The sequence below is a fragment of the Sinohyriopsis cumingii genome, chromosome 11, assembly GCF_028554795.1.
Source record: "Sinohyriopsis cumingii isolate HCF-2022 chromosome 11, ASM2855479v2, whole genome shotgun sequence".
In the NCBI taxonomy this organism is placed as follows: Eukaryota; Metazoa; Mollusca; class Bivalvia; order Unionida; family Unionidae; genus Sinohyriopsis; species Sinohyriopsis cumingii.
The window spans coordinates 68870817-68897544 of record NC_142971.1 but is presented as its reverse complement, the minus strand read 5'-3'; the positions used below and the strand labels follow the sequence as shown (position 1 = coordinate 68897544).

Below are 26728 nucleotides of genomic sequence, written 5' to 3'. Positions count from 1 at the left end.
TTATGATCCAACTTACCAAGCCCTAGCACACATCATTGCCCACTTTTTAGGTCGGGGCTTCTTCAAGGCCTCAAGGGCCCTGATCAGTTTGTCCAATCCCTTGATCAGTGACGGGCACTTCATTCGGAACATGACCAACAGCTTGAACAGAAATGTTGAAAGTGAAATGTGAGGAAACAAAACTACTCAAAAAACGAACGGTACCTTGCAAACTATAGTCTTTTTTGCTATTTTTTCTGAGAACTGCAAACAAAGAATACCCGATTATATGAGTACCAGAGAATGAAACTCTTTGTTACGATATGTCTATGTAACCAAAGCTTCGGCAATGGTGGTGAAAAATTGACAATAAAATTTCAATTAAATTTAATCACAAATGATAGTACGTCACTGTTTAGTAATCTAAAAACGACACTAGCTAAATATCCTTTAAATGCAATATTTTCAGTTTAGGAACCGTAGTTAAGGAAAGATCAAACAAGCCTAATTGGGCCTAGCATCACGCATCTGTTTCACGGTGGGGTAATGCTAAATTTAATAGTGATTGGCTGGACAATATCGATGGAAAGATCATAAAGCATACGACTCTCATCTTTAACATTTTATATATAATTTTCGATATAAGGATAACTGATGGCGAATCTGTATCAATTGTACGTGTTGCAACCGTTCTTCGTTATCAGTTTACTTTTGCTCAACTCTTTGTGTAGAAAACGTTATTCATCTTGCTGTTGAAGAAACTGAGATCCCATCTGATAGTGAAAGAGCACTTTGTTGTACAGACTGAATGATCTTTATTCGATGATTGACATCGTTAATGCAAAAAGGTTACAAACAAAAATTATTTTTTTAAAAAAAACTGTCAGGTGGGCATGAGATCATTTACATATCTGACAGCTTGCTAATAGCCAAAGGTAACATCAGTTGCCCAGATATTAAGAATCGGTAGGATGCTTTCTGCAGAAATCGTTTCTTCCAATGTTGTTGAAGAAATATGACATGAAAAATGCGGCAAAATTTCTCTGTCTTTAATTTTGTATTATCTTTCTCCATTTTGAATCCTGAAAGGGCTTTATACAAGGATGCCTTCTGTAAATGTTGCCCATTCATTTTTGATGGGTGATTCTATGTAAGGTTGTTATGTGTTTTCTTGTTTTTTCAATTCTAAACAGTGCGGTCTGGATAAATTTCAGTTGCCTTCAGTTGCCTGAGTTCTGAGCTAAGACATTAATTTAGAATGCTTCTTTTTCCGTCTATTTTGAGTAACCAAAACTAAACTAGTATTGCAGGTGTTTTGATGTGGGGTTTTTTTTTCTTGTTCAGGATGCTTTCTGTAACATTTGTCCAGTTATACTGGACAATTTCTACGAAAATGTAATTTTAAGTCTGTTCGTAAAGGAAACAGTAATTGATGGCATGTCAGAATGATTTGGAACAACATTCAAAATCGCCATGTTAAATTAATTTATCTCCATTTTTATCTAAATCTGTCAATTGGTTTTTAAGAAGAAGACGTTTCAAGATTTTTCTATTTTGTTGTAACATATGCCATATTTGATAACTATCATAATTTGCATGAATTTGAAGGCGCTTTATACCAAGAACGCCCCAGTAAAGTTCGGTAAATTTGTGTTTCTTAGAAAAAGTCGCTTCTGTTGTCATCTTTTTTAACAGCAATATTTAAAACCCTTTCAAGTTTTAAAACAAGCAGCCGCGCTTGGTAGCATTTAGGCATCATGTTTGGTATATTAAACAACCTTTATCTGAGTCTAATTTCCAACAAGAAGAGAACATTTAATTATGGATTTTCTAAGAAGAAGAAATTTTTATCTTATATCGATGACAAATGTTGTTAGAATTTAGAAAAAGATTTGATGAAGATTTTGAAAACAGCAATGTCGAAGGATATGGCACGACTTGTTCAAGACAAAAACTTCATGTCACTTGCACAACGAGCCGAAAATAGATATTCATAAGTCAATGTCTTAAATACCTTCATAGACTTCAAACGGTCGCTTATGTAGGCTTTGTCTTCGAAAACCAAACTGTGTTCTTCCTTAGTGAGATGTAACGCTTGAGCCATTTCGAAGGAGGGTTCTAACTGTGTACTGACAATCGCAAGATAGCTGTCTGACATTGGAGGGGGATAATCTGCAGGTGAAAAATAGTAGCATAAAAGAATATCATAGGTATATTGGACATCTTACAGATATTGGTACGTTAGCGCTTGTTACTGGAAAGTCAATTAAATTTAAAAAGTAAAAACTGGTTTAAAAAGGCAAAAATTGGTTTAATAAATGCAAAGCAGAGTCTTCTATCCTACTGATGGAGGACTATCAAAAGATTTAAAGATGTTGTCCCTTAAAGCTAGGTATGAATATCATCCAGATTTGTTTGTTGTTTCAAAGTTTTTATGTAACAGGCTGAACAGAAACTCCCAGCTTCATAATGCAGTGAAGTTAGTGATTTTTATCGGTAAAGCATTAAGACTGCATCGGCAGTTATATATGACAATGGTGCGAATTTAACAAGAAGTGTAATAAATAAAGGGGTCTCATATGATCTCTTCATTAACGTTCTACTATTTTACCTCCTGGATTGAGCAAGTTGCTGTCCGCATAGGCTTTCTTAAGCCACTTGCAAAAGTCATCATCACGGGTCTCTTGCTTGTCATGCCTGAAAATTAATTTTAAAACACGTCAAATAGCTTTTTTCTATACACTACCGGCAGCCTTCTTATCCGATTTTTTTGAAAACTACTTAATCAATAATTATTCTTACAATGGAAACAGTTTACTGATAACAAATCTTTGGTTCAGGTTTCAAAATACAACTGTGAAAATTTTAGTTTCAGAAAATCTGAATGATTTTGTGACATTTTTAAACTTTAACATTTACAAGGCTATGGTGTTATGTAATAATATAGATAAAAGTTACACAGAAACTACAATATTAGTTACAGCGGGTAACGTTAGACAAATTCGATGGTCTATTTTATAGCATACAATATTTCTTCACATTTCAAATGAATATTGTCTGAAGAAACAAAATTGTTATTTAAACAACATCCTGCTTCAGACGATGACGTAGTATCTCCAATGTACTGTTAAGAACAGAACCTTGAACAAGCAAAGAAAATATCAGTTCTAAAGAGAGCATATTTTCTGTCTACTGCTATTTTTTAAAATATGTATTTAATGTTGCTCTACAAAGAAATTGCTTGCAGTAATACTTGCCACTTCTTTAGGTCTCCACAAAACGTTCTGCTCAGAGCAAATGCACCACCTTTTGCGAGAGCAGAAATGATTACAGGAACTCCTAAATGTTCTTGTGCTTTGCTTTTATTACGCCAGCTCAGAATCATCTGGAAAAAAACCACTATGATTGGTTAACATTTGTACGTGGGGAAAACACTCTATGGATCATCGTATAAAATGATTCCAAACGTTCCGGTAATCAAATTATTAACAAATACTATAGCTACTCCCACCCTCATGTTACTCATTAGATACATGGCTGCATTGTATATTACACAGCAAGCCTCCCAATTCAACTTTTAAGCTGACCTGTATGACAATCATTTAGCTGGCAATCCAGTTTTTGAATGTGACTTTTCGATTGGAGACAATTTCCATCTTAATTTTGATTGTGTTATACATTCTGAACAAGGCACTTGCCATTCGATTCGTGAGTACTTCTTATCAACCATTCTTAATACAAATTGGTGAAACTTACTGGTATATATATATATATATATATATATATATATATATATATATATATATATATATATATATATATATATATATATATATATTCGTATGTTACATGTTTAGTCTCAAATAAACAGTAACACAAATAAGAATGAAAACAACAAGCTTTGAAAAATATAACAAATATTTATTTCCATAGAAAAATTCTTTAAAAATGAAAAAAATATGAACTTATGGGTTTTAAGAATCACATCCAAAAAATTATCCAAGAATAAAGAACGAATAAAATTTTAGCAGTCCTAATAATAAAATGTTCTAATGATTTCCAGTTCGAGTCCCGACGAAAAATCCAAGATGGAAGACAATGACGTATACTGTAATATGTAGTGTTGAAGTTTACAGTTCCTTGTAGAAACAAGAAATATCACTCCGGTTTTGGAAATCTGAATAAACATTTATTAAAGCTGTCCTTGTTCAACAATTTCACATACGCACACGTATTTTCCTGGGAAGAAAAATAATTAATACTTTCGAATGCAAACAACACAACTGAGAGCGCAACTAACACTGAGAATATCTTTCCAAAACAAAGGTTATATCGTAATCTAAAACGCAAAGAGGGTTCACGTGATCATGTTCCAGAATCTCGTAGAAATTATGTACTTGTTAAAAGTCACGTACATCCCGGGTGGCTCGGACGAAAACCAATTATTTTACTCTAAGAAATAAAAACAAATTGGTCTACATCTTAAATCATTAGTCCCATCATAACCTCGACAACAACCAGTTATTTTAATATTAAAATAAAACTTATGTAAGAGGTTGCTAATAATTTTGAATCATGGTCAGGATCTAGATTAACACATGGTGTTTACCAAAACAGTCAAGGTCAAACTATTTTCTGGAACAATTATCATCTCCAGTGAATACATTTACATTACAATATCATGTAATAAAAAAGAAACAAAACTGAGAAACAATTAAATGGAAATAAATGTATATTAAATCAGATATAATTAAATCATAACTACACACACACACACACACACACACACACACACACACATATATATATATATATATATATATATATATATATATATATATATATATATATATATATATATATATATATATATATATATATATATATATATATATATATATATATATATATATATATATATATATAGTTGTGTGAGAGAGAGGTATATAATATCTATCTCATGAACGATTAGGTCAATATATTTATGGCGTGGCTCATGATTAGATTCGATTATTCATGTAGCATCGTATACGTATCCACAGCAACATTCGTTTCATTTAACGTAGTAAATCATAAGCAAACGTAACATATTAAGTACAAGTCATTGCCGAAAACAACACTTGTTCTTGATCTTTGTAACGTTGTTATAACGTTATTATTTTAATAGTTCTAGTATGAGGTAAAAAGTGGATGAAGATGTAAGTAACTTTAGTGCACGTTTTGCATCCATAAATATATATAACCAAAATCTACTTGTATTTACTTCTTGTGCGCAAGTTGATGATCCAGATAGATAGTTACATACTAAGTTATATTTGGTAAGCAATCAATGTAGAAATATACAATGTATGTTAAAGCTTGCATTCTAGCGGCCATTGTTTCTAGGTGAAAGCAACACTATGCATAGGTTGCTTCCGATTCTTCAAGAAGATATTTTGTTGCAGTTTTTAGTAAAGGAACTTTTAGGCAAATAAATATTCTAAAAACGAATTTAATGTCTTGGTTCAACGCAGTCATGCTATTTCTTTCTCTGATTCTGATTTATAAGCAACGTAGACACAATTCTTGTGACAGAATTATACAGATGATGCATTTATCAATGTATTACAAAATGGAAAGAAAAAAAGGAAAAGGTATTCAGTATGCATTTTTTTTACCGAAATGAGCGAGTCCCATAGGTCACCTTGCGTAGTAAGGACCTGCTCTACCTCCGCAAAAGATATTCCCATTAGAATTATCACTGGGAACCAGTCGTCTTCTACCTGTGCCATCAGCTTTTTCATGTAGTTGTCATTCAGGAATTCTGAAATAATGCAGAACATGTGGGAAAATAATATCTTTTTGGAATTTGTTCTCCTATTTTCTCTTCACTCACACACTTCGCATGATTTAGTTTGAGAGAAAAGTATCAGGGTATCGGAAACAAACCACAGAAAATGAAATATTAGATAAATGCTTCATTACAGGATTCAACATATTTCTTCACGTTATAAACTTGAACACTATCACCAGAGAAAAATAGTTCACGAATGACTTTTTGATTTGATGATTTTTCATTTACATGTATGACACCATTTACAAATAAAAATGTAACCTTTTTCTTAAAGCTTGGTTTAATCGTGACAAGATTTACATGACAAGTGTTAATTTACTCAAATGATTTATTTTCCTCTTTGTATTGACATATTTTCTACATGTTACAAAATAAATTGCTACAACCGTGACAAGAAACTACAGATGTCTACTATACTATTACAGACTACAAACAAGTCAATAACTGATTCTCAATGAAATCGTGCTATAATTCTAGAAACCAAGAAGAACAGAGCAAACTAAATTGTATGTCCGAGGTGGCATGTCATTTCGCTTATTTACTGACTTGGAAGAGTCAATTTTGCACAAAACTAATTTTTGCTTACTTACAGCTTTAATGTGATTGATATCTTGATATAGCAACCTATAAAATGCTTACGTTTTTAAGCAGAAGATCTGCATAAGCGTTAAAGCATGCATTTAAAACGTAATATACTGAGAAATTTGTAATAATAATATTATAATAATAATAATAATAATAATAATGATATTAATAATAAAGACTTATCAGAGCGCTTCATCGTTATATGCTCAAAGTGCTTTACAATATAAGGTAACATATAAGACCATACACATATATATATATATATATATATATATATATATATATATATATATATATATATATATATATATATATATAGAGAGAGAGAGAGAGAGAGAGAGAGAGAGAGAGAGACAGACAGACAGACAGACAGACAGACAGACAGCTAGACAAAGACAGAGACAAAGAGACAGACAGACAGACGATTGCAAACACAAATAACATGAAATTACAAAGACAAATATGCCAAAAATAATTTAGGTTAATTAGACTTTGTGGAGTCTTAAATCTTTTCTTGCAGTCTATATATGTAAACCTTTAGAGCACCAGTGAATGAGATCACAGTGTTATTGTGTTGAGGTCCAAAAGGAAATTCGTTCCAAGTTGCTTGGCCCTGGTACGCAAAAGAAAAATACTTTTGTTGGTAGCACTTTGTTAAGGTGGTTGGAATAACGAGAATACACGTGTCAGAAGAAAAGTGTAAGTATCTACAAGGGGTGTACACATGGGCGAGTTCTGATATGTATTTTGGAATGGGGACTGTCAACGAAATGGGTGACTAGATTTGTCTATTTGGGTATCACGAGCGTACAAAAGGTGAGACACCGAATATTAAACTATTTCACTTGCGAGGGTCTGAGTGTATAGAATGAAGAGAAAGTGTCCAAGAACTGAACCCTGTGGAATACGAATACATAGATGAAGTGGGCCGGAATTTTTGCCATTTACGGAAACAATTTGTGTCCTTTCAACTAAATATAATTTGAACATAGTAAGGCTGCATAATGAATGCCAAAGACATGCTGAAGACGTTGAAGTAACATATCATGGTCTGTTTTGCGAAATCGAACGGATATATCAGGGATGGTGACAACCGTAATCTTTCCACAATTAAAATGAGAGAGAATGTCGTTTACTACTTTCAGAAGGGCGGTTTCGACACGGTGGCGAGAGTGACATGCAGTCTAATTTGTTGAAAATACTATTTATATTCAGAATAGATATTTGTTTTTACATGAATGCGAAGTTAGTTGGGTTTTTTATGATTAAGCGTCAAGATATATTACTAAGTGACTCTCTACGTTTTCGGGTAATCTAAACATTTATTTGGTCGACAGAAACCATGTTCTTATTCCCATTTATTTATAACGAAATAACGCTGCTAAAATAATGAAAGCTTTGTAACATGCCTTAAACAACTAATACATTAAAGGTGGTCGAGGTCATTTGGAGCCGGTTGTGTTTTTTTTTAAACGAAATTTTAAACATTAAAGTATAGGTTAGGCATTTTATTAATGCAGAATTGCATAAAATAGTATATTTCAGTCCTGAAATTTCATTTTCATTTATTTACTCACGTATGTTTTTTTCAGATCCAATACCTATATTTGCTGCGTTATATTATCATTTTAGAACGCAAATATAATCCACGTTTAACTTATTAACCAGTCTTCATCATATGATCAGAGAGTGTGTATTTTTGTAAATTAACAATTTTCCAAAGTACTAATGTTGAATCTTACTTGAATTTCCAATAAGATATTGTTGATTTACCTGACGAATCTTTAGGATCTGTAATTTCTTCAGATTTAGACATATTATCAATTGCATCGGACACGGTTTGCACGACAATCCTATGTAGTTCGAATTCAAAGCTTTTCAGCAGGATTTCTTCATCAGGTTTTTCGTCGTCTCCAGCCGAGCCAGGCCTTAATGGAAGCTGGATAATCTCCAGCTTCCCAGTGACAAAAGGTTTTTCCTCATTCATCTCAATAATGAACTGCTGAAAATTATATCTCTTAGGATGGAACTCCAAATTCACGTCTTCACTTGTTCCTACAACCTTTATGGCATCGTTCAGTTTTACTCGATACTTTTGTTTAGACAGAGCTATAATCTGATCTTGAGATTTATCCTCCTGTTTCTCATAACTCTCATTCTCCCAGTGCTTCTGTCTCTCCTCCACTTTGTCCTCGTGGCAACATTCAACTGTCACATTCCACGTATTTGTCTCCCCTATACGTTTCATCAACATGAGAAAAATAACGAAATGTTCCCGTCGTCTAGATTTTCTGTAGAGCTGACTGACCTGCCGCTTAAGGACATGGTCGTTTCCAGACTTTTTGAGGTAGTGAGACTCGACGCCAACTTTCCTGGAAAATTAAAATAGATTTTTAAAACGGGTTGCATGTAGTTCCTCTTTTTACGTGCATGAAAATAACGAAGAGAACTTACAAGTATTAGCTTTCATAATCAAATAAAGAAGAAAACATGCAAAGTGGAATTCTATTTTGAAAACAAAAACGCTTATCTGGTAAGAGCGGTAATAAACTGTTTTCTAAAAATGAAATGAGGAGAACTGTTAAAAGACAAATCTGCCACAAAACACTAGATTAAGTTTCAGCACGAATTGAGCCTGGATCTAAAATTGGAAATAAAGGTAAATCCTTTATGGTGAGGTGGCTCAACTTAGTTGAGATTTGAAACTGGGCCTACTAAACATTAACCTAGTAAAGATCACGTTCTGAGGAAGAAGTTATTTATTTAGTCTAAAGCAGGAATGAAAGCATGATTTATAAAAGATTTTTAAAATAAACCTACACCGAGAAGGAAGTCACATCAAAAACAATTCTGTCATCGATAACTTTTGCATCAAAGTCTAAGATAGACCAACTATTTTCATCTTCTTCTTCGTCGTCTTTGTCCATGCTAAGAATGACGACGCTCCCATCCCCATAGAAATTAGTAGGAAGTGGCACTTTGAAGTTGATAGACTTGGTTGGTTGTCCACCCTCTGCAACGATGGAGTAGAATGAAGTCGCAGACAGTATGTCTTTGAAATCTTCTGTCTTTCTTTCAATGGTCTCCGGTGGCTCGGTTATCTGTGATTAGTATTTAAGTAATCAAGGTATACGCACACAACATACATCATACTGATATTTTCGAGTGAACATTTAGTGAAAAATGAAACACAAAAAAACAAGAATTTGTTTTCTTTATATTTTTAATTGAATACCTTATGTTTATTAATGTATTACATTTGTATGAACTGTCTTTGGTCTGTGGTCTGAAGTAAAGATTTTATGGTCTTCAAGTGATGCTTTCACAAATCAGACAGATCAAGATTCTTGTTACTGTCACATTTAAGAGAATTAAGAATCTTGCTGAAATAGTTTTGCTACGTATCTTTAATGTACTGGTGATATGGAGTATTACCATTTAAATCCTATTGTATGATATTTTGTTATATAATATTTTCAAATATATTGTGATAATGAAATATGTGATTGTGAGTAAAATTATATCACCGCAGTGCCTATATCATTTTTGCAACTAGTTTCTTTTTTCATTTAGAAAATGCATGTGTTCTCGGGTATGTTTTTCAAACTTGTATTGCGATAATTTTGCCTTTTCTATTTTTATATCATGTATCTTCTCCCTCCACCCCACCCCATCAGAATCAACAGATCTTAAAATGTGTCAGGGTTGTAGAACATCTAGTACTCATGTATGTAATCAATAAGGAGGAGCCATCAGGTAAGGTGAAAAACAAACTCAAAATAATAAAAAGTAGACTTCAAATATTATTTTTTTATAATTAGTTTTCCACGTGAATTTTGCAAGGTGTCAGTAACTGAACTTACATAACTTGTGTTGTTATTCCGTATTCTGCTTCACCTATATAGTAACGCACATTTGTTTCACTCTACGAAAAACAGGCTCATGTTTGGAGGATAAAACGCTTGTTTCACACATTAATAAAATTATTTAAGTAACCGTTTTAACTCTTGTACCAGTCCTAATCATGTGTGAAAACGTTGAAGGAATCAGGCATTGAGAGGTGTTGACTTTAAAAAGAAATTAAGGTGACATTCGAACTTTGGATGTAGGATATCTTACCGCACTAGACTGCAATCTTACAAGGACCAAAAATTCAAGTTTGAATGGAAAAATAAACAAGATAGAAAACAATAACTTAAAAGTAAACTCAGAGTTAAAACATTTTTTCTGAAGTCTATGGAAAGCAACCACCCACCCACCAAACATGCGCGCTGTATTAATCCGCGCAATCAAATGAGTTAGCTAAAATATAATTTTCTTCATTTGTGTATAAATATAGCCATTAATATGACGAAATACACAATTTGAAACATTATATGTACAAGCTACATTTCTAAAATGTTTTTGTACTATTTAGGAAGCTATTTTCATCGATGTAGTAATGCAGCCATTAATAACGATGAACACAATAGAGAAAAATAATCAATCAAATCCACGGTTTGTGCCTTAAAGTATATAATGCAAGAAAATCGACAATTTTTTGAGCAGATGTAAGGAAATATTTCAGAAATGAAATGACAACATTTTCTGTTGCCATTCATGAAATATTTCTTTATATATACTCAAAAAACATAATATCGTCTATGAATTGTGCTCCTCTGAGAACAATTGTTTAAATGAAATAAAGTGATGCATCTTCACGTGTGCTATACTAATGGGTTCCATATTGCCATACGGTTTGATAGACGCCATCGTGCTTTGGACGTGTTTGTCCATAACGATGCGGTGGCCTTATTTTACCATCAAGGAAACGGGGTTATTCATTTCAAAATCGAGATAATGTTGAAAATAAAGTTTTTATAACTGTGTATTATTTATATGATATCGTGACTAATCCCTCAATAATCGTTGGAATATACTGATGTATTGATCGTGTCTGAATTCTTGTGCTTATTACGTGCTGAATATTTCTTTGAACTGTTATCTAAAACTTAATAATAATAATAATAATAATAATAATAATAATAATAATAATAATAATAATAAACTAGCATTATCGGCATTACAATTCATACATATACAAAGTAACTTGTATAAATGTATTTTACTTAGCAGACATTCATCTTATGCGGACAATATTCATTGTCGTCTTGGTCAACTCAGTTGCATGTAATGGACCTAACAATTGAGCAGATTTGCATCCTTTGCAGCTCCCTACAGATACTTTAGAATGTATGCAGATCTTTTCAGTTTGTGATGATGAATATTCACTTCTCATAGGACAATGCCCACTTTTCAGCTGGTCTTATTATCTCATAAGTTTGGTCGGCATTACTTTAACACATAATACGATCAGATCAAAAGGGGTACAGTAACGATGGTGGGCGTCATTCCGATAAACGGTACAGTAACGATGATGGGACTCATTCCAATAAAAGGGTACAGTAACGATGATGGGACTTATTCCGATAAAGGATACAGTAACGATGATGGGACTCATTCCGATAAAGGGGTTCAGTAAGTAATGAGCGTCATTCCGATAAAGGGGTACAATAACAGTGATGGGCGTCATACCGATAAAGGGGTACAGTAATGGTGATGGGAGTCATTCCAATTAAGAGGTACAGTAACGGTAATGGGCGTCATTCCGATAAAGGGGTACAATAATGGTGATGGGCGTCATTCTGATAAAGGGGTAAAGTAACGGAGATGCGCGTCATTCTGGTAAAGTGGTATACTAACGGTGACAGGCATCATTCCGATAAAGGAGTACAGTAACGGTGATTGGCGTTATTCCAATAAAGGGGTACAGTAATAGTGATGGGCTTCATTACGATAAAGGGGTACATTAACAGCGATGATCGTCATTCCGACAAAGAAAATTGCGTGATTATATTAACTTTGAATGTATATCATAAATATAGTTTTTCATTTGAAATACCTCAGTTATTAAATGTTTGAATGCCAAATGTAATTCGCCATCTGAAGAATGAACATAAATCTGTAATTACAATCCATAATTACTTTAGAAAGAAGACTATAATTACAGTCCATACCTACTTGTTCATAAGTGTAACATAGAAGACAAATCTGCCAAAAACAAGTTTCTAGAACATCGAAAACTAATATTTTGTCTGTACCTAAAGATACGTCATTTCCAACACTGTAGTCTACGAAAAGTTGACCGTTTTTATGTAATTTAATAAAATTGATCATTAAGTTTACCAACATCGCAATCAATTATTTCTGGAAAACGTATATCGAACGGTAAATGGAGACTCAATGATACAAAAATAATTATATTTATTTTTCAACTGAAAAATGACATGAAAGCGAACTCAGCTGTGGTTACATACTTCCATGGTAACTTTTGTCGGTTCCTCGAAAGTATTTTCTGGTATCGATATCTCTACACGCTCATCTACTGCGGAGTGGACCGTTGATGCTTCAGTTCCAACTTCAAAAATTTCTTTCTTAGGTCTGCAAACTGCTACAAATGCTTTGTATTTCTGAAGATCTGCACTGAACTTGCATGTCCATTTCTAAAATAATATATACAGACGGTAAAATTAAGAAGCAGAATGTATACTTCTTTGATATTTTCTTGTGTGTATGGAGACCAAAAACTAACAAAAAGCCAGTATCAGCAAATACTACTTTAACAAACTACACCCTTTATATATATATATATATATATATATATATATATATATATATATATATATATATATATATATATATATATATATATATATAGTGTGTGTGTGTGCGTGCGTGCGAATGTGTACGAGTGTATGTGTGTCAAAGCTGCTGACACTTAAAGGAGGATATTTCTTTGAGGTGTAATTGCAAGAATTCGTTTACTGCACTTGTACCTTCTCTTTATCCTTAACATTTGAGACATCCGTAGCGATGAACTCGTTCCCATTGTTGGTCTTAATGACCACTTCCTCCTTTTCCTCTGGTCCACTGAAGAGAGGCACAACGAGGGTAGATGGGAGCTTGCCTTGGTTACAAGAAATTCTATACACGAAGACATCGCTAGCAATCTCCTCTTTCTCCTGAAAACCGAAATCAATGTCGCTATTCTCAGTCGTGTTTCGTCTGCACATCATGACAAAGAAGTCTCCTTTTCCATTGTTAATGTACTCCACCGCAAGTCCAATATTCTTAAATAATGTCTTCGATCCTTCGTGGACTTTATTAGTTTCCAGACGGATCTCACTAAAACAAAATAGATAATGAGCAAAAGAAGAATACAATATACTAAATATTTTAAACAATTATAACAGATTTATAGGTTTCGTACGACCCCTTAGTAATATGATCGTTTTGAAAACTTTAATAATCAGCTATAAATTAATAAGTAATGGTTGGGTCAAACAACATCACCACACCATAAGAAAGAAGTTCTGGGCCATGATCACCGCATTTTTCAATAATAAAAATTACTCGAGAAATAAATACACATAAAAAGCAACGACAATTGCTTTAAAAGTATAGTGCACACTAATTCTAGGTATGCATTACTTAGATATACGGCTAAAATAGTTTTTGGTTTTATATATATATATATATATATATATATATATATATATATATATATATATATATATATATATATATATATATATATATATATATATATATATATATATATATATATATATGAATACATGTAGTAATTTTCCTTTCGTTTGAGCTAATGTTCGTTTCGTTACAATGTTTGGCTTGAGTGTATAAGTGTAATCTTATAAGGATATAAGTTAGGTCTTTCTTCAACCATAAAAGAGGCGCTACAAGGCTCATTGAAGAAGTACACAAATCTTGTTATCCCGACCTTGTATGAATATAGATATTAAATGAAGATCTCTCTTCTCTCATCGTTTCGCCCTATTCTGTCGATTTTGTGCGAGTAACGATATAGTCAACAACCCAGTCTGGGAAACCAAAATAGCAGCCCAGTCGGCGACCAAGAAGAAAGGTACAGTAGACGACCTAGTCGACGACACAGCAACCAAGCACACGACATAATCGACGACTCAACCAGCGACACAAAGGACGATCTAGTCTACTACTTAGCGACCCAGGCGACGAACCAGAATAACGACTTAGTCTATGACACGGTCGGCGACCCAGTAAAACGCTCTAATCAACCATACATTCGACGAGCCAGAGGATGATCCTGTCAACAATTCAGCGAGCCATTTGACCATCAAGTCGGCGACCAAAAAACCATACAGTCAAAAATCCAGAAGACAATCCAGTTAACGACCTACATGCCGCGACAAGAAACCGGGAATAAGATGGTGTCCGACTAGAGTATAAATCTGTCACACTCTAGAGCGCCAGTCCTCAAACAGATACAACGGGGTATAACTCCAAAATAAAGACCTATCATAATGAACCTGAGAAAGCAAGACTCGGGGTAGGTAATCCAATTGGAGAAAATCGCAGTGAATGGGGATTATGGATAGGAGTGAGGAAATAGTCATAAAAGCAGGGTCATCGTCGAAAGAAGAATCATCTCCAGACGACAGATTCACCTTAGTGGACAGGCGATCTCGACATCCTCACATCGTATAAGATCAAGAATATAGCTGATACCACATCAACAAGGGATGCAGTACAGGTATCGCTTAGAGACGGAGGTCTGAAAGCAAGTGAACTGTTTCAGAAGGAAGTGTTGAGGCGACTGATCTTCTGCGGGGACACTTGAAAAGGCTGGTCATTTCTCCGATGTCGTACGACGGGACTACATACATACTTGATAGATTTTATCGTTCATGTTCAGATGTGTTCAACCCTAAATTTTTATACGGAATAAAAAAATGTAGTTAGGTGCTGCACTAAGAGGTCAAGGACAGCAATTGTTGGCCGTACCTGTTAAGAAGTCTTACAATGAATTGGTTGAAGATTTGAAACAGCTATTCGCACTCGCGAACCATCCCGACGTCAGCTAAGGGGTATGGTTCGTAAGAATTGATACGCGTTACCAGAGTTTACGCAGGCATTACGGCGGCTTGCGACTTTAGCCTACCCAGAGGCGAGCCATGTTTTTGTCGATATGATCACAAAGGAACAGTTCATTGATGCTCTGAATGATTCTGGCATACCCTTAAAGGTGCAACAATCGAGGCCCACCACGACTAACAATGCGGTAATGTAGTTATCGAGTTAGAGGCATTTGCTAGAGCTGAGATACAACACAGAGTGGTACAAAGCATGTCGGTGGAGTGTAAGCACAGGAAGAAGAACAATGGCCAGCAATTAGAGACCTGAGAGAACAAATCATCGAGCTGAAGAGATTTTTCGCTGAACTTAGGTGTGAAGTAAAGAGTACCAAGCAATCGAGACCAGTCCCAGAGCGACGCAGAGAAAGAACCCTAGACGAACGTTTCTGTGACAGGTGAGGCCAGCAGGGACATTTCTAGAAAGACTGTTCTGCCCTGTTTCATTAAACAAACAAAAATCAAGTTTATTCCATCATACAGATGACAAATCCAGATTATCAAACTATAACCTGAATAAACATAAATATTCGTATCAGAAAGAGAATAAAAACAAGATTAAATAGTAAATATCAATTCGATGTCATTGAATGCTAATGAGATAGAAGATGAGAGGAACGATCGCATAGAATGAAACGAACAGCGGGAGTAGTAAAGGGGGATACATTAGCGACAATGGGAATTAGCATTACAGACCCCCCTGGGACAGATTAGCGACAAGGGAAATTTAACATGGAGAAAAATCGTGGGTCAGATTAGCGACAAGGGAAATTAACATGGGAATAAATCGTGGGTCACTCTAGCGACAAGGGGAATTTAACATGGAACTATAGTGTGGGTCTGTCTAGCGACAAGGGGAAATTAACATGGGAATAGGGGACTGTATAGCGTCAAAGGAATTTAAACAGGGTGGGTCTGTCTAGCGACAAGGGGAAATTAACATGGGGAATAGAGTTTGGGCTTTTGGGATTTTTTTTTTAAATTTAAATTTAAATTTAAATTTAAAAAAAGGGGTAGGCAATGGAAAGGCTATCTCTTTTCGAGAAATATGGGGGCCCTGAAAAGGGCCTTTGGATTTATGTTAATATGCCCTTAACATAAAGGGCATCTGTGGCATCTTCTTGTCCTCAAGCTGCGTCTTACAGCAGGGCCATACATCAGAGTCCTCTTGAGGCAACCTTGTCTCTCTATGTAGACTCTTCGTATCCACAAACTGCTGGTGGTCCTGTGGACAACGGTCCACTTGGATCGGACATACATGAGCATGTCCGTCCTGAACATCATTGAAGACACGAAGGTGGAAGATTCAACGTCAGTCCACATCTTGCGGCTACGAGAATAGCTGAGTGAGTGATTGCACTGAACTGCGCTTATTTATAGGTACAGGTAGGATTGAAACGGATTGAGTTCATTCACCAATCCAAACACGCGTTACAAAATTCAGTCAGCCCGCATCCAATCCGAAGAGAGCAGTCTGTGACGTCACGTAGTCTATATAGATTTGCTAGCGCTTGTGTGCAGTCAATCTATGCGACAGTGATTCAACATGACGGAAACTCAGAAAACGATCCATTGGGGTGCACCAGCAGGGGAGACTGCCCAAGGGAACCCGGACTTACTTTCAGAAGAGGTACATTGGGATTTTGTGGATTTTCTTACCTCGCAAGAATTTGTTCCGGAACCTTCGTTACCATCTTCATTACCGCAAGTGGAGAATTTTAGACAGAGACAGAAAGAAGAATTGGAGAAATTTATGCAACGACAAAAGGAAGCGGAACAAGCTTTTCTCCTACAGCAACAGCAACAGCAACAAGAAGAGGTAAGAAAAAAAACAACAGCAACAACAGCAAGAAGAAGTAGCAGCAAAGAAACAAGAGGGTGAAAATCAAACGGCTACGGTACTGTTGGACATTTTAGCGGAGTTAAGAAGTCTGAAACAAATGTATCAGACTTCTTTATCACGACCGAAGAGAATACGACCTTCCCGAGCTAAACACGCCAACCCTGTGACTAAGCCTATCGTACCACCCTTAGTGATTTCAACCCAATCATCAGAAGTAGGCCTTGGCCGTGGCAAAGGCTTAAGGCAGTTAAAGTTGATTGGTTAAACTCACCCCTACACCAAAATAAAAAGGCCCTTTTCAGGGCCACCCACATTTCTCGAAAAGAAATACAATTTCAATTTGCCAATCACTCAAAAATAAACCCCACCCATTTTACCTTATAGTACGTGTCTGTGTATGAGTGCGTGAGTGTAGCTTCTTATTTTAAAATCAAAACTCAAAGACACTTACCTTATATCATTCATGTATTCTTTTATCCATTTTTTTACAATCCAATTCACAATTCACCACAGAACACTTTAATTAAAAGTTCATTGACTTCTTCTTTCTCCTTGTTTAGTCTCTCTGTTTTTTGAATTTCTTCACCGTTTTTTCCTCATTTTCTTCCCTTCTTCTTTTCTTCTCCTGTTTCTTTGCTTCTTTTAAATAGAATTGTCTTCTTTCTTCCTCTTCTTCCTCTGAAGAATCCCTCTCTTCTTTCGAAGAATCCCTCTCTTCTTCTGAAGAATCCTTCTTTTCTTCTGACTCCTCTTGTTTCTTTTTTGGGCAATCTGGAGACCAATGTCCTTTTTCTTGACAATAATAACAGGTATCTTGACTTTTGTCTTTTTTAGCCCCTGTTTTTTTTCTTTTTTGACGGTCTGGACACTCTGAAGACCAATGCCCTTTCTTCTGACAGATATAGCAAGTATCTTGACTTTTATCTCGAAAGGAAGGAGAGTAGTCCGTAGGCTGGTCTGAAGAGAATTTTCTAATGACCCCTCGCAAAGCTCTGACGAAACGTTCCATCTGGTTAGTCTCTTCCATCGTTGTGCTCGGCTTGAGAGTGAAATGAATAGTGAAAGGACAAGACACACACCCTTTTTATATACGCTGGTTTGGCAAGACTATAAATTAGTCTATGGTGTTTAAACTTGAGTCATTTGACGTTTTGCACTCAAGATGAAACGATCCCATTCATTCGAGAAGAAAGAAGAAGAAGAAGAAAGTAAGAGGCAGAAACGTGATCTATCTCCTCGTACCAGGGCTGAAATCTTGGCACAAATTCATGCCAGTGATTTTGAAGAGGACATGAGTGAACCAGAATCCGAACCCTCTAAACCAAGTTCACCACCCTTAGTCAACCCTGAAAAGTACTATTCCATTCGAGAGACGGAAAAGCGCTCCTCTAGAAAATTTAGAACCACGGCTTACACCTACACGGTGAAGTTTAAAGATTTCAAGGCCGACGTACCCTTGGAGAAAGCAGAAGGGTTTATCACCGAGATGTGGGATTCTTTGCTCACCGCACTCAAGCGACAATGTCAAGCCAAAGAAGACGATCGCTTGACACTATCGATAGATCACGACGGTTTGAAATCCCCTGTTTGGATCGAGTTTAGCAGACCCGCAGAACTGACCCCTTCCAAAGTCATGGACAAGATTCAACACGTACAACAATCTAATGACCAGTTTGACATCACCGATGGTAAAGCCACACTGAAAATGGCCCACGTCTCTCCTCCTCAAGGAACTGGATGCAAAAAGATGTTATTGGTGGACGACCTTCGCAACACCAAAAAGAGTCTCGTCCGAATTAACAACCCTCAAGACCAGATGTGTTTAGCCCGTGCCATCGTGGTGGGACGAACCTATGCCAACAAGAACGACACGGTAGAATGGAAAAGAACCTGGAAAACTATTCAACGATGCGATCGAGCCAAACAACGAAATGAAGCAGAACTCCTGTTGCAACAAGCCGGACTGTCCAAAGACACACCCTGTGGCATTCCTGAGATGCAAAAATTGCAAGATGCCCTAGCTCCACGCTACACCTTGAAAGTGCACCCTCAAGAAATGCGCGGGTCTCTGTTGTTTCGAGGCCAAGACTTTAAGGACGGAAAATACATTCATGTCTATCATCACGATGACCATTTCGATACCATTACCAGTATCACTGGATTCCTGGGATACGGTTATTACTGTGAGAAATGTGACCATGGTTATAACAATCGAGAGCAACACAAGCATTGTGGATTGAAATGTTCAGGATGTTTGGCCTCTTCACCCTGTCTGAGCGAAGAACCAGTGCCTTGTTCAACTTGTCTGCGCACATTTGTCAGCCCTACCTGTTACCAACAACATCTGAAAACGCAAGGTTCACAGAAGAAATGTGCTTGTCAACTCCTGAGATTGTGCTCTACGTGTGAACAAGTCATACGTACCAATAATACCAAGGCACACGTATGTTCAGGAAAGAAAAAATGTCACATTTGTCACCACATCGTGGACTTGGAACACCAATGCTACGTGCAAAAATACCAACCCCCACCAGAGAAAGAGGACGGTCACAAGAAGAAAGGCAATTTCATCTTTTTCGATTTCGAATGCATGCAAGAGACTGGCATTCACATTCCTAATTTCTGCGTGGCTCATCGAGCGTGCGAGAAGTGTATTCAAGAACCTATCTTCAGTCATTGCCCTCACTGCAGCAAGATTCCTGGAGGACGTGAAAAAATCTTTCGGGGACCAAACACGTTAGCCGATTTTGCCCAATGGGTCTTAGACCCCATCGACAAGACGTGGAGCCAAGAGGACATCGAACGTTACGGAGATTGTCATCGTCATGCCACGGTGATGGCTCACAATTTCTCCGGATACGATGGACAGTTTCTTCTCAGATACTATACGGAACAAGGCACCGAACGTCCTAAAGTGACTTTGAACGGAGCCAAAATCATTTTCATGCAAGTGGGACAAGTACAGTTTAAAGATTCGATGAGTTACTTGGCCATGCCTTTGAGCCGAATGCCTAAAACGTTTGGAATGACAGAAATGGCTAAAGGGTACTTTCCACACTTTTTCAATACGGAAGCCAATCAACACGCCGTTCTACCCCATTTGCCTGAGGCTCACTATTACGACCCCGACAACATGCGTACCGAACAACGAGAAGCTTTCTACGCTTGGTACCAGGCTCACGCCTCGGACCCTTTCGACTTTCAGGAAGAAATGCTAAAGTATTGTCGTTCCGACGTGGACATTTTACGGCGTTGCTGTGGAAAATTTCGAGAACTGTTCATGGAACACGGAGGGGTCGATCCTTTGAAAGAAGCTTGCACCATTGCCAAAGCGTGTTCCTTAGTGTACCGCCAACGATTCATGCCTGAAAACACCGTGGCTGTCATCAGTCCTCAAACGACCCACTATGTCAAGCGTCAATACTCGGTCAAAGCCCTACGTTGGTTACATTACTTCTGCGACAAGGAAGACAAATGGATTCAGCATGCCCGCAACGGAGGAGGCGAAAAGACCATCGGAACGTATTCGGTCGATGGCTGGGACTTAGAAAACCCCAAGATCCTGTACGAGTTTAACGGTTGCTTATTTCACGGATGTCCCGTCTGCTACCCTGACCGTGACACTAAAAATCAGTTTTTGCAACGAACCATGGAAGACTTGTACCAGGACACTTGTCAGCGACGCCTAAAGTTAGAACAGCAAGGATACCAAGTGGTGGAAATGTGGGAACACGAGTACGATCACCGTTTGAAAACCGATCCCGAGTTTAAACGCCTCGTGGAAAGTTACCAGTTCATGGACCCGCTGAACCCGAGGGATAGTTTGTACGGAGGAAGGACCAATGCCACCTGTTTGCTGTACCAAGCCAACGAAGAGAAAGGAGAAGAAATCAAATACTTGGACGTGTGTTCGCTGTATCCCTACGTGTGCAAATATTGTCGCTTTCCTGTAGGGCACCCGCAATTGTTGACGGAACACATCGACCTGAAAAACATTCGACAATACGAAGGCTTGATCAAGTGCAAAGTTTTGCCTCCCACGAACCTATACCATCCCGTCTTACCTCACCATTGTCAAGGCAAACTGATGTTTCCCTTGTGCCGTACTTGTGCCGAAACGTGCAACCAGAACCAACCTTGCCATCACAGCCAGGAAGAACGTGCCTTGACGGGAACCTGGGTCAGCGTGGAATTATTCAAAGCTCTGGACATGGGATACCAACTGTTAGAAGTGTACGAAATTTGCCACTTTCCCAAGACACAACAGTACCACAAGGGTGACCCTACTCAGAAAGGCATTTTCGCCGACTACGTGGATGCCTTTTTGAAACTGAAGCAAGAAGCCAGCGGCTATCCTTCCTGGTGTCACACTCCCGAAGACCAAATACAATTCAAAGAGAAATACTATGCACAAGAAGGCATCTCTTTAGACCACATCGAAAAAAACGAAGGCAGGCGATCGTTTGCCAAAGTGATGTTAAATTGCTTGTGGGGTAAAATGGCACAACGACCGTGTTTACCCAAGACGGAATATTTGACAGAACCTTCCCGCTACTTCCAGATGATTCACGACAAAACCAAATACATGAAACACGTGGACGTCGTTCGAGAGGATTTGATCTTGGTCAATTACGAAGAAGATCTGGACTTTGTACAAGACGACCCTTTTGGAAATGTCATCATTGCGGCTTACGTGACAGCTCATGCTCGCTTAAAATTGTACGAAGCTTTAGAACTGTTAGAAGAACGCGTCCTGTACTTTGACACGGACAGTTGCATTTACATCCATCACCCGATTCAACAGCACCCTGACATCGAAGGAGACCGTTTAGGAGCCTGGACAGACGAGCATCCCGACGACAAGATTCTAAGTTTCGTCAGTGGCGGTCCCAAAAATTACGGCTACGAATACCGGGACAAACAAGGAGAAGTGCACACGACGTGCAAAGTGAAAGGACTGACTCTGAATCATCGTACCAGTCGAGTGGTCAACTTTGGGGTATTGAAAGAAGCCTTGCAATCGGGAGAGGATGGAAACTTTAAAGTGACCACCTATCAACCGAACAAGATTGTACGTTTACCCACTCACCACATCGTCAGTCGACCCTTGGAAAAAGTCTATCAAATTGTATACCAGAAGCGAGTGCGACTTCCCAATCACTTCACCTTACCGTACGGTCACGTCGGTATTGGTCTGTATATGAAAAGGAACCCTAGGCAAGATCGATAGTTCATTGTTCATTGAAGTAACTTACCATGTCGTTGACGAAGAAGAAACCAGATTGGTTAGGAGTCAAATGTTGGACATCACCGAGACCAGGGTTTTGAGGCTTGGACACAAGAGGTGGCTCAGTATGCACGAGAGTTATTCAAGGAAAAAAGTTACTTTTCAACCTGTGTTAGTGACGGTGCCAGAAGAACCCGTCACCCAGGACAGGACTGTCGTGGACAGGCCTGAAAGACCCTTTCGGGAGGACACTTGTGTGACCTTACCCCTACTGTAGAACTGGTTAGAACTTTACCCAAAACATGTTGTACAGACACTTGTGTTTATTCCACGTTCATGGTTATCATGTGCCTTTTATTCTTGTACTTAAGCCTTTGGCTTTTATGCATTTTTGTCTTTCGTATTCATGTTTGAAAAAAAAAATTCAATAAACGTATTCTGAAAAAGTATATAAACTCTTGTCTTGTTTGTTTTTTTCGTGTCACAAGTGACATTTCTCACACCATGGCTACCTCTGCTGTCTCTGCTCCCTCTTCCTCTACTGTCAAAGTCATCGACGAACACTTAGATCGTGCCAGTTGGGAGGCTTTGTATCTTCGCCATCCCTTTAACATGCTCATTGCTGGACCTAGCGGTTCAGGCAAAACCGAATTCGTCAAACGTTTGATCGAACATAAACATCATTTGATCGATCGACCCCCTCAACGAATCGTGTGGTGTTACAAAGAGTGGCAATCGGCGTACAACCTCTTGCGAGAAAGTCAAGGCGATTCCATCGTGTTTGTGGAAGGCATTCCTAAAGAAGACGACGGCATCGTCTCTGACTCCCGTCTAACCCATTTGGTCATTTTCGACGACATGTTAGGAGAAGACGAAGAAGAAATTAAACTGTGGTTCACGCGCAAAGGGCATCACCGTAATGCCAGTGTCGTTTACATCACCCAAAATTTGTTTCAACAAAGTAAAGCCCATCGCACCATCAGTCTCAATGCGCATTACGTAGTCTTGTTTAAAAGCCCTCGAGATAAATCGCAAGTGCAAGTCTTAGCCAAACAGTTAGGAACGCCTTGGCTGACTCAGGCGTACGACGATGCCACTCAAACACCACACGCCTATTTACTCGTCGATTTGAAACCTACGACTCCCGAGGATTTGCGATTTCGTACCCACTTGTTTCACCACTGGTGCCAAGACGGAGGGCCTGTCCTGTACACGTCTCCGTCCTCGACTTCATTTCACTCCCCATAAAAAAATCTATAAAAACCTCAGACCCTTTTTCGTCTGTCTCACTCTCAGTGCGAACATGACGTCCCTTCAGTCGCATCTTCCCGTCAAATTGATTCGTGCCTTGTATGGCATCAGTCGAGAAAAAGATCCACAAACACGAGCTCGTGTCTTAGAAGCTAGTCTCAAAGAAGTCTTACGATGGTTCACGGTGACGGCACGTCAATTACTCCAAGGAATCATTCAGATTCCTCATCAAACCCAACGCTTTTTCGATCGAAACAAAGTCGCTTTGGTCCAACTGGCCGATCCCCGCATCGACACTCAAACCAAAAAACAAATCATTTTGAAACCTGGAGGGAGCGGTACTCTAGGAGGGGTCATCATTCGCTCACTTTTAAGATGGGATCCTAATGCCCCCAAAGTTATCCCCAAGACAAAAGTCCAAGGAAGCCCCAAGAAGAAAAAGAAAAAGACCAGGTCCCCAAGAAGAATAACTTCTCCAGTGGCAGGACCCTCCTCTGACCAGACACCACCACCCCGGAAAAAGAAAAGAAGCCCCCAGAAAAAGAAACAGAGAAAAAGTCCCCAGAAAAAGAAAAGTCCACAGAAGAAAACTAGTCGCAAGAGAGGCACTTCGGCCAGGACGCAACCTTACACTCGCAAACCACGACCTGCCACAGCGGTGACTGCGTCTCCGGCATCCTCACGTTTGTCCACTTCTCCGTTAATGACACCAGGAACTGAAGAGTACTTGGAGACGTTGATCACACCAAGAACTTCTCCGTTGATGACCCCCAAAAGAACTTCCCCAGTGGCAGGACCCTCCAATTTAGCGGCAGTGGCTGCTGCTCACAAAGTACCTTCTCCCAAAATCAAAGTCCATGAAAGATCGGGCATGTTACAAAGTTTACTGGATTTGTCCAAACAAGAACTGGCTCGATTTAGTCCGTTGCGTACCCCTGCACGACGTGTCATGCCTGTCCTCAAACTAATACGACGTCAAGACAATCAGTGGTGACGCGTTCCAGTATAAAAAAGACCTGTGACCAAGTCGGATATCAGTGTTTTTTGGTGCTCCTGAAGACTCAAAGATGTCACCCTCCATAAAACCCCAAGGAAAGAAAAGGAAAGGATTGCCACCACGTTTAGCCAAACATGGGGACATGTTATCTGTCCTGTCCAAAGCTTCTCCACCCCTACGAAAAAAACTCATTCAAACGGCCTCCAAAGAGGTCATCGATACCGTGTGCGAATGTTGTTTGAACGTTTTGAAAGGCACGATCCCTTTGTCCAAACACCAGAAACAATGCTTAAGCAAGCATCGTCACGTTCTTCGCCAAATGGTTCGAAAGAAAATTCCCATTCGTCAAAAAAAGAAGATGTTAGTGCAACGTGGAGGTATTTTACCTCTCTTGTTAGGCCCCATACTGAAAGGAGTCTTGGGAACCATGTTGGGAGGACTGGTGGGAGCAAGATAAAAAGGCCTCGGAAGTTCCAAGATCTCAGAATCGACCCCTGACAACCCCATGGAAGGACGAAAACTAGCTTTAGTACCTTACAAACGATGGATGGAATACCATCGGTGGCAAGAACAACGCACCCCGCATTTACCTCCCAATCCCCATTTGAGCGAGATGTCCCAGTTACAACACGAATTGCAGTCCTTAATAGATCGCCAAGATTTGTCCGAAACAGAAAAATCGCAAAAGTACGGTCAACTCTTGCAACGACTGCAACTCTTTCACCAGAAAGCTTTAGACGAAACAGCTCTACCCACTCTGAAAGATTTTAAGACCTTGATGAAAAGTCCAGCACCATCACCAGTACCAGTACCAGTACCAGTACCACCAGTACCCGTGACCAAGACAGAAATAGGAGAAGAAGAGGAAGGGTTTCAAACTCCACCAGAAAAAGTACGCAAGTTAACAACACCACCTACCTCCAGAATTGGATGGATTAAAAAGATGATGGCCATCCCTTCTTCCTCACAAGAGAAAAAGAAAGTGAAGACAGAAGTGAAGACAGAAGTGAAACAAGAACCGATATCCCCCGCTCAGACATCCTTCTCCTCTTCGACACCTATTGCTGGCCGCACACGCAAAGCATTACAATCCAAGAAAATACCCCAAGAGAAAAAGAGTAGCATCCTCCAAGAGTGGGTGTCTTATTAACACACCAACCAACACAAAAAATGGAAAAAGTCTTAGCCAGCATTTACTACGATCCCTCCCATCCTGCAGGTTACGCAGGAGTTCAAAAATTGTATCGTGCTGCCAAAACGCGACTGAAAAGTCTCCGTTTACCTCAAGTGCAACGATGGTTACAAGAACAAGCTACCTACACTTTACACAAACCCATTCGACGCAAGTTTGCCAGAAGTCGCACCCGAGTGGAAGGCATCGATCATCAATGGCAAGCCGATTTAGCCGGCGTCTCTCATTTGGCCAGCTACAATCGTGGCTACAAATATTTGTTTTGTGTCATCGACGTCTTCTCCAAATTTGCCTGGGTCGTGCCCTTGACTTCCAAATCGAGCAGCGAGTTAGTGCGAGCCCTGCAACGAGTGTTGAAACAAAGCGGTCGTCACCCTCTTCGATGGCAAACGGACAAAGGCACCGAATTTCTGAACCAGGCTTTCCAAAAAGAATTAAAGAAACGTGACATTCATTTTTTTACCACCGAGAATCCCGAAACCAAAGCCAGCATCGTGGAACGTTTTCAACGCACTTTGAAAGAACGCATGTGGAAATATTTTACGCATCACCACACTCTGAAGTACATCGACATCTTACCGCACCTGGTGCAAGCGTACAACCAATCTTACCATCGAAGCATCGGACGTGCCCCGCAAGACGTGACTCCCGACAACGAAGTGCTGGTGTTTGAGCGCCTGTTTGGTACGTCCCCGACGAGGGCTGTCCCCAAGAAAAGTGGAGAGTTGGCCGTAGGAGATTGGGTGCGCATTGGCAAAACCAAACGCACTTTCGACAAAGGTTACTTACCTAACTGGACGACCGAATTGT

General features: G+C 38.6%; 1 protein-coding gene across 2 annotated transcripts in view; it reads right to left on the bottom strand.

Annotated features, from left to right (window-relative positions):
• Positions 1-26728, bottom strand: part of LOC149788635 (uncharacterized) — an 84624-nt gene that overhangs the window by 4714 nt on the left and 53182 nt on the right. For both annotated transcript variants that reach the window (XM_089974723.1, XM_089974724.1), the window contains exons 8-16: positions 13273-13621; positions 12754-12939; positions 9218-9498; positions 8171-8769; positions 5637-5782; positions 3237-3364; positions 2591-2676; positions 1994-2151; positions 17-141 (exon numbers count right to left, since the gene is read on the bottom strand). In XM_089974723.1, the coding sequence (XP_089830849.1) occupies positions 17-141; positions 1994-2151; positions 2591-2676; positions 3237-3364; positions 5637-5782; positions 8171-8769; positions 9218-9498; positions 12754-12939; positions 13273-13621 (2058 nt within the window). The remainder of the gene's footprint in view (positions 1-16; positions 142-1993; positions 2152-2590; positions 2677-3236; positions 3365-5636; positions 5783-8170; positions 8770-9217; positions 9499-12753; positions 12940-13272; positions 13622-26728) is intronic.